Source organism: Salvelinus sp. IW2-2015, linkage group LG9 (assembly GCF_002910315.2).
Source record: "Salvelinus sp. IW2-2015 linkage group LG9, ASM291031v2, whole genome shotgun sequence".
In the NCBI taxonomy this organism is placed as follows: Eukaryota; Metazoa; Chordata; class Actinopteri; order Salmoniformes; family Salmonidae; genus Salvelinus; species Salvelinus sp. IW2-2015.
In genome coordinates this window covers 3,482,819-3,492,271 of record NC_036849.1, presented here as the reverse complement: position 1 = coordinate 3,492,271, position 9,453 = coordinate 3,482,819, and the positions used below count along the sequence as shown (strand labels likewise).

The following is a 9,453-nucleotide window of genomic DNA, read 5'->3' as shown; positions in this document are numbered from 1 at the left end:
CATACAATAACATTCATTGCATACGATTCTGTGCTTCCAACATTGAGGCAACAGTTTGGGGAAGGCCCTTGCCTGTTTCAGCATGACAATGCCCCCGTGCACAAAGCGAGGTCCGTACAGAAATGGTTTGTCGAGGTCGGTGTCGAAGAACTTGACCCGGCCTGCATCCTTTGGGATGAATTGGAATGCAAACTGCGAGCCAGGCCTAATCGCCCAACATCAGTGCCCGACCTCACTAATGCTCTTGTGGCTGAATGGAAGCAAGTTCACCAGCAATGTTCCAACATCTAGTGGAAAGCCTTCCCAGCAGAGTGTAGGTTGTTATAGCAGCAAAGGGGGGACCAACTCCATATTAATGCCTATGATTTTGGAATCTACGAACAGGTGTCCACATACTTTTGGTCAGGTAGTGTATATTAGAGGACTGCAGTGCTAGGAGGCTGAGGTGGGCTGGGCCAGGTGGTGAAATATTTGGGGTCAGGGGTTAAATGGGAGGAGCTAGAAGAGAGGGCTTGGGTCTCTCAGGGCTGCTTATAGAAGGAGCTATAGGGGCTAAAGCCTAGTGTTAATAATACTGTGTTGGATTGTGGTATTAGTATTGGAGAGCTCAGGTTGAGGCTGGGGACGGGACAGACCGCAGTAGCTCAGGGCTGGGCCTCTGTGCTGACCTCCTTCTCGTAGATGTAGCTGCCTACACCTCCAGTGTTCACTCCTGGAGACACAAGAACACCACAGACAAACAGGCATCAGTATCAAATGCTGAAAATGTGTTACAGTATAACTAGTCACTTATTTTCTGTTGGTGGTTTAGCATCACTTTTATGTAGGAAGCTCAATATGATTCTTTTAACAGCTATAACACACAGCATAGGCTATTGTTAAGATATAGCTAATATTTATGGACAACAGCACCACCTAGTGGCTGAGTAAAGACAAGCACCTACCTTTGGGTCCAAAGAGACAAGCATAACATGGCTTGTGGCAGTATGGCTGGCCATTATGCTGTTATAACACAAAAGACACTGTATGAAAATGTGTAATCATACCATGAATTCATTGAGAACATCCTAATTATGACGCATTTATGCCATTCAGGTGCATTGAAGAAAACCGTCTTGAGCAGGGTGCTGTGTAGATTCCCTAATCTTGATAACATAATGAACAGTTATTTAGGATCCAAGATGATTCGTAGATCAGTGATTCTGTGTTGTGCCTTGCTCAGGCGGATTCCCTTGAACATTGATTATGTTTTTTGCAGCTGGCCCCTTTCCTGTTTAAATGTCCTGCCTCTTTCACACCCCTCCTCATCTCTCCTACCTCTGCGTGGCTACCGGCGGCCAGGGTCTTGCTGCACCTCTCACAGCGGAGACAGGGTCGATGCCAGTCCTTCCCCAGGGACGTCACCTTCTCAGCTGTCATACACACACAACAATAACTTAGAAATCAATGACCTCAGCGGCAGGTGCGGAAATGTTCAAATGTCATTCAAAAGGAAAGACACACAGGAGGACACGTCACCATGGCAACTGCACGACAGGTCCAGTTGTAATCTAACACCTAACCTGACAGTTTATTCTGAGCCTGGTAGTGTGCCATGGCTACTTACCAAAGTAGACCTTCTTGCTGCACCTGGGACACAGGTTGGCCTCACCAGAGAAGGTGGTGATGCTGGAAACTGTAAAGAAACAGAAGAGTCAGAAAGAGAGTTCACCAGCAGATAGCTACACATACACACGCATGCACACGCACACACACACACGTATAGCCTCTGGTCTGCAACTGTGGGAAAACGCAGTGTGAACAGCTTGAGAAAGTCCACTGTGACCATCCCTGCTGTGAGCCTGGCCTGTATAGTAGGTCTCATCACTGAGTCAGCAGGAAGACAAGTCTGCTTCTCCTTTCTATCAAACTCAGATCCGTAGGCAGCTACTTTCACTATTTCACAACTTTTCCCATGTCTTCACTTACTGTACATATGTGGACACATACACACATGCATGCGCGAAAGAACGTGCACACACACACTAGCATGTACCTTTGACAGGTGCCCTGGGTGCAAACACTTTCTTCTCCTCAGCAGGCTTGGGGGGGGCATCCAAGTCAGTAGAGGCTAGGTTATTGCTGACGGGGGCTTCATACACATAGGACCCTGCTCCGCCAATGTTCACACCTACAGCGGTCATAGGGTAGAGAGAAGTCAGACTTTAGATTCAGACCAGTTTGGACACACCTACTAATTCAAGGGTTTTTCTTTATTTTGTACATGGTATAATAATAGTGAAGACATCAAAACTATGAAAAAAATACAGATAGAATCATGTAGTAACCAAAAAAGTGATAAACAAATCAAAATATAATTTATATTTGAGATTCTTCAAAGTAGCCACCCTTTGCCTTGATGATTGCTTTACACACACTTGGCATTCTCTCAACCAGCTTCATGAGGTAGTCATTTACAGCCAGCAATTGCAGCCTTGCAGACCTTTGGCATTCTAGTTGTCAATTTGTTGAGGTAATCTGAAGAGATTTCACCCCATGCTTCCTGAAGCACCTCCCACAAGTTGGATTGGCTTGATAGGCACTTGTTAGGTACCATACAGTCAAGCTGTTCCCACAACAGCTCAATAGGGTTGAGATCTGGTGACTGTGCTGGCCACTCCATTATAGACAGAATACCAGCTGACTGCTTCTTCCCTAAATAGTTATTGCATAGTTTGGAGCTGTGCTTTGGGTCATTGTCCTGTTGTAGGAGGAAATTGGCTCTAATTAAGCGCCGTCCACAGGGTATGGCATGGTGTTGCAAAATGGAGTGATAGCCTTCCTTCTTCAAGATCCCTTCTACCCTGTACAAATCTCAGACTTTACCACCCCAAAGCACCCCCAGACCATCACATTGCCTCCACCATGCTTGACAGATGGCGTCAAGCACTCTTCCAGCGTCTTTTCATTTTTTCTGCGTCTCACGAATGTTCTTCTTTGTGATCCAAACACCTCAAACTTAGATTCGTCTGTCCATAACACTTTTTTCCAATCTTCCTCTGTCCAGTGTCTGTGTTCTTTTGCCCATATTAATCTTTTCTTTTTATTGGCCAGTCTGAGATATGGCTTTTTCTTTGCAACTCTGCCTAGAAGGCCAGCATCCCGGAGTTGCCTCTTCACTGTTGACGTTGAGACTGGTGTTTTGCGGGTACTATTTCATGAAGCTGCCAGTTGAGGACTTGTGAGGTGTCTGTTTCTCAAACTAGACACTCTAATAAACTTGTCCTCTTGCTCAGTTGTTCACCGGTGCCTCCCACTCCTCTTTCTATTCTGGTTAGAGACAGTTTGCGCTGTTCTGTGAAGGGAGTAGTACACAGCGTTGTACGAGATCTTCAGTCTCTTGGCAATTTCTCGCATGAAATAACCCTTCATTTCTCAGAACAAGAATAGACCGAAGAGTTTCAGAAGTAAGTTCTTTGTTTCTGGCCATTTTGAGCCTGTAATCAAACCCACAAATGCAGATGCTCCAGATACTCAACTAGTCTAAAGAAGGCCAGTTTTATTGCTTCTTTAATCAGGACAACAGTTTTCAGCTGTGCTAACATAATTTCAAAAGGGTTTTCTAATGATCAATTAGCCTTTGAAAATGATCAACTTGGATTGGCTAACACAATGTGCCATTGGAACACAGGAGTGTTGGTTGCTGATAATGGGCCTCAGTAGGCCTATGTAGATATTCCATAAAAAAAAAATCTGCAGTTTCCAGCTACAATAGTCATTTACAACATTAACAATGTCTACACTGTATTTCTGATCAATTTGATGTTATTTTAATGGACAAACAATTTGCTTTTCTTTCAAAAACAAGGACATTTCTAAGTGAGCCAGAAAACCAGCAGGCTCCGGACCTCATAAGGAAGGATTTGAATACCCCTAACCACACAACTCTATTCACCACTTTAACAACTTCCACTGAACATTTCACAAAAACACATTCACTTGAAGAACAGTGCAGATGCAAAGTTTGGTAACAGAATGACGGTTCGTGTTGTTTGTGCCGTCATTCTGTTAACAAACTTTGCGTCCGCACTTTTCTTCAAGTGAAATGTGTTTTTGTAAAGTCGTCAGTGGAAATTGTTAAAAGTTGTCCTTGTGCATAGTGTCGTATGGTTTGTTTAACTTTGCAGTCATTGTTTTTTGTTTGGCATACATTTTAAAGTGAAACATCTGAGACTCAGCATCATTCTGTTACCATGGAATTGCCCTCCTGATCTAACGTATGCCTTATGACAATAGTAAGATGTACTTCACCTTTTGGTCCAAAGAGGGCAGCATAGCACGGTTTGTGGCAGAAGGGCTTCCCATCATGCTGTAGACAGGGAATAAAGAGAAGAATGACTGATGGTGAGTAAATAACATTTATAAGCCCAAACCTCACAAGACTGACAACCATAGCTCGGAAATGTACACCTTCTAGCCAGACTCATGCATCTTTGGAGAAAACAAAAGGTCAGAAGGGACCTTGGAAATTCTCCTCCAATACAGTGAGGAGGCCGGGAAGAGAGAGGATGAATTGAGATATAGCCAAAGTGACAAGGCAGAGGGGGATGAAGGAGGCTATGGTACCAACGCCACAGCACAGGGCCACGTGCCAATGCCGACTGTGGGAACAAACTGCTTTAGTCGCACAATCCCTCCACACCCACGAGGCATCTTATTCCACTCAGAAACCCACAGAGTAGAAAACAGCCTGTTTCTCTTCTCAACTACCTATTATGTATTACCCATGACAGGAAGTAAATGTAGCTCTGTAACAGGAGCTAGAAACAGACAGGCAGACACAGTGTGTGTGTGTTAAACAGACAGACACAGATCCGTAGGGGTTGTAACATCTATGGGGCCTATACAGTAAAAGTTCTGGTAATAGTTGTCTCTCTCTCTCTGACTAATAGGCACTGATGGGTTTGTCAGGAGGGAAGGTCCAGCACACAGGACTTCATTGTGTCCACTAGACAGCTCTGGTCCCCTCACAGTTCTGGTTGTAATTTCCCTACGGCAGGACCAGTAGGACCTGAAAGATGGATTACCCAGCCCAGTGTGTGGTTATAATTCCCTGCAGTATGAGTACCCTAAAGATGGATCAACTATCCCAGTCCAGAGCCCAGAGCCTAGCCCACTCACTTCCCAGACACAAAAAGGAGGAGACATTCGCCTTTCCAATTTTCCCACATCCATTTCTGCCTCATGCACCAATTAATGTTGTTACTTCTATGACCAGAGAAAGTGAAACATTCCTCTATATTATAAAAGACAAGCCGCTTATAATAACAACGCAAACGTATGGAAACACTTTGCTATACTCATTAATTGCAGCTGCAGTGCTGGTTGTAGTGTGAGTGGAAATAGGGAGAATGCACTTTTTATGGCTTATAAAAGTGCTGATCAAATGATTGACAGTGCTGAATAAGGGCTCCCGAGTGGCACAGCGGTCTAAGTCACTACATACCCTGGTTCAATTCCAGGCTGTATCACAACAGGTCGTGATTGGGACTCCCATAGGGCAGTGCACAATTGGCCCAGCATCGTCCGGGTTTGGCTGGGGTAGGCCGCCATTGTAAATAAGAATTTGTTCTTAACGGACTTGCCTAGTTAAATAAAGGTAAAATAAATCATTTAAAAAATGACTTAAAATATGAACTTACTCAAAAACAGCAGCTCTTTGCTGCGTTCGTTGAGTCTCTCTAGTCATAGTTTTAAACATTTTGTAATATCACACTATAAATTTCACTGTGTGTTCAAGTCTTCTTCATACAGTCTAGGGCACGAGGTCCACGCTGCAGACATGGTAAGCTATCTAATTGGCCAGCGGGAGGCCTATAAGTGCACCTGATTTGCTCTCTGGGCCTGCCAGGTAGGTGGTTCTACCTTCAGACACATGACATGTTTAAAAATGGAAACACTTTGCTCTCCTGGTGCTAGGGCTGCTGAATCAAGTGCACTAACCGCCAACAGCGCAAAACAAAAAATAGGAACGCAAGGCTTTATCGTTGTTTTTTATAGTTTTTTTTGGTTTGGTGATCAACTAGGAATGTCGATCACATTCAACCAGTTGGTGACCACTGCAATACACTTTTACAACATTGGTTTCATTGAATAATATTGAAGTACTAACAATGGAATGTTCCTCAATAAAACTGAAGAAGATGGCACTTTAAACAGCTGTCTCAACTCTGTCGTAACTAAAGATCCCATGGGGGGGGGGTGTTGCTTATATTTGTCCTGTTTTCACTGCATGTGTATATCAAACTGTATTCCTATCATGTAATACTATATAGAAAAATACCATATGTATGAATCATGTAATAAGTAACAAAATATCTGTAAAAAATAAAAAAGTTAAAAGTAATTTACTTTTGTACTCCGGGGGTGGATGGGCCAATAAAATAAATACAAAGAAAGAGTATGTATGTAAGTGGGGTTAGGGTGGTGAGCTTCCCCTGTATAGAGTGGGGTTAGGGTGGTGAGCTTCCCTGTATAGAGTGGGGTTAGGGTGGTGAGTTCCCCCTGTTTAGAGTGGGGTTAGGGTGGTGAGTTTCCCTGTATGAGGTGGGGTTAGGGTGGTGAGTTTCCCCTGTTTAGAGTGGGGTTAGGGTGGTGATCTTCCCCTGTATAGAGTGGGGTTAGGGTGGTGAGCTTCCCTGTATAGAGTGGGGTTAGGGTGGTGAGTTTCCCTGTTTAGAGTGGGTTAGGGTGGTGATCTTCCCCTGTTTAGAGTGGGGTTAGGGTGGTGAGCTTCCCTGTATAGAGTGGGGTTAGGGTGGTGAGCTTCCCTGTATAGCGTGGGTTTAGGGTGGTGATCTTCCCCTGTTTAGAGTGGGGTTAGGGTGGTGAGTTTCCCCTGTTTAGAGTGGGGTTAGGTTGGTGAGTTTCCCCTGTTTAGAGTGGGGTTAGGGTGGTGAGCTTCCCCTGTTTAGAGTGGGGTTAGGGTGGTGAGTTTCCACTGTATAGTGTTTTTTTTCTGTGAACATTTCTGTGAAATCGTATGTTTTGATTGTTGATTTTGAAAATCAAAATGTGCCAATTTGTTTGACTACATGCCATTTAAAAAACAATGCAGATATTGGAGTAAACCTATTTTGGGTTAAGACAAGTAACTATGAGTAAGGGCAAACCTTGTAATAAGCTTGCAAGCTGAATTTGAATAAAATATCCGATTTACACTTTGCATTTATAATGGTTAGTTTTACTATATCTAATAACTTACCAAACCATTGATGAATCACGAAATAAAATAAATACATGTCTCTCGTCTGCCCCTGCAAGCCGGTCGGTCGCTATATGTGTCATCACACTCCCTCATCTGATTGGTCGAGTAGGTGAGCCTTCTGACTTTGTCGCTGTAGTAACTAGTGACAACCAAGGTGTTGTAGCAAAAGAGTTGCCTAGGCAACACCCCCCCTGCAGCAGCAGCACACAAAGAAATATAATGAATATAAGGCTTGGAACCTCTAACCCTGTCAACACTTGCAATGGCTGCCTGATGCAATAATTTCCATGGTAACGTAGAATGTTCATTCAAATGATTTTATCTGATGTGACTCATGCAATGGAATGTATTTTTTGTAATGTCAGTTGAGAAGTGATGGGTACACTTCCTGCTTTTACTTCCTCCTTTTACTTCATGCTTTGCTCCTATTAGTAGACTCGCAATGGCCGCCAGTCCACCCATTATGCCATCATTGACATGAATGGAGACACCAGTTCTATTCATTCTATTTCTATGGCAGCACATGCAGTCAGGAGTGGAGGAGAGAAGAAAACGACCGTGTTTCTTTTTTCGCTATCCGAACGGTTATTACGGTGACCGCAATCATTTGGCTGGCCAACTACCGTCATCCAAAATCCATGACCGTCACAGCCCTAGTCTTTCCCTGACCCCGAATCCGATCTCATACAGCCCCCTTCCTCGTGAGACACACAAACACCACCACCGCTCACCCTGCTCCCTTGGCATTTGCGTGGTAAGACCCAGGCCCATTATCAACTGTATACCTGTATCAGGTATACAGGTGAGGGGGATTAGTACAGACATGATCTTGGAAGGTTCTCTGTGTGTAGTAACAGAGTTATGACCTCCTCCTTGGATAGAGCCAGGATGAAGGATTGGCCTGTGTGTGTGTATGCATAATGTGTACTATGGAGGCTTGCTAAAGGCTTCTGCATGCTTCAGTTGGTTGGCGGCTAGTCGAACTCGCATACTCCTTTAAAAAAAGACCTTCACTTAAAAAAATGAGAAAAAGATGCAATAGCCTGTTTTAGAGGTCGACCGATTAATCGGAATGGCCGATTAATTAGGGCCAATTTCAAGTTTTCATAACAATCGGAAACCGGTATTTTGGACTGCGTTTTTTTATTTTTTAAAATTATTTTTACACCTTTATTTAACTAGGCAAGTCAGTTAAGAACACATTCTTATTTTCAATGGACAGCCTAGGAACGGTGGGTTAACTGCCTTGTTCAGGGGCAGAACGACAGATTTTTACCTTGTCAACTCGGGGATTCAATCTTGCAACCTTACGGTTTACATTGCACTCCACGAGGAGCCTGCCTGTTACGCGAATGCAGTAAGAAGCCAAGGTAAGTTGCTAGCTAGCATTAAACTTATCTTATAAAAAACAATCAATCAATCAGTCATAATCACTAGTTATAACTACACATGGTTGATGATATTACTAGTTTATCTAGCGTGTCCTGCGTTGCATATAATCGATGCGGTGGCATTCGCGAAAAAGGACCGTCGTTGCTCCAACGTGTACCTAACCATAAACATCAATGCCTTTCTTAAAATCAATACACAAGTATATATTTTTAAACCTGCATATTTAGCTAAAAGAAATCCAGGTTAGCAGGCAATATTAACCAGGTGAAATTGTGTCACTTCTCTTGCGTTCATTGCACGCAGAGTCAGGGTATATGCAACAGTTTGGGCCGCCTGGCTCGTTGCGAAAATTTGCCAGAATTTTACGTAATTATGACATAACATTGAAGGTTGTGCAATGTAACAGGAATATTTAGCCTTATGGATGCCACCCGTTAGATAAAATACGGAATGGTTCTGTATTTCACTGAAAGAATAAACGTTTTGTTTTCGAGATGATAGTTTCCGGACTCGACCACATTAATGACCTAAGGCTCGTATTTCTGTGTGTTATGTTATAATTAAGTCTATGATTTGATAGAGCAGTCTGACTGAGCGATGGTAGGCACCAGCAGGCTCGTAAGCATTCATTCAAACAGCACTTTCGTGCGTTTTGCCAGCAGCTCGTCGCTGTGCTTCAAGCATTGCGCTGTTTATGACTTCAAGCCTATCAACTCCCGAGATTAGGCTGGTGTAACCGATGTAAAATGGCTAGCTAGTTAGCGGGGTGCGCGCTAATAGCGTCTCAAACGTCACTCGCTCTGAGACTTGGAGTA

General features: G+C 43.6%; 1 protein-coding gene across 1 annotated transcript in view; it reads right to left on the bottom strand.

The window, feature by feature from the left end:
• Positions 1-210: 210 nt before the first annotated feature.
• The window catches only part of crip2 (cysteine-rich protein 2), a 57,683-nt gene continuing 48,440 nt past the window's right edge, over positions 211-9,453 (bottom strand). The window contains exons 3-8 of the mRNA XM_023993998.2: positions 4,291-4,348; positions 2,036-2,170; positions 1,607-1,675; positions 1,318-1,412; positions 945-1,002; positions 211-712 (exon numbers count right to left, since the gene is read on the bottom strand). Of these exons, the coding sequence (XP_023849766.1) occupies positions 645-712; positions 945-1,002; positions 1,318-1,412; positions 1,607-1,675; positions 2,036-2,170; positions 4,291-4,348 (483 nt within the window). The 3' untranslated portion in view covers positions 211-644. The remainder of the gene's footprint in view (positions 713-944; positions 1,003-1,317; positions 1,413-1,606; positions 1,676-2,035; positions 2,171-4,290; positions 4,349-9,453) is intronic.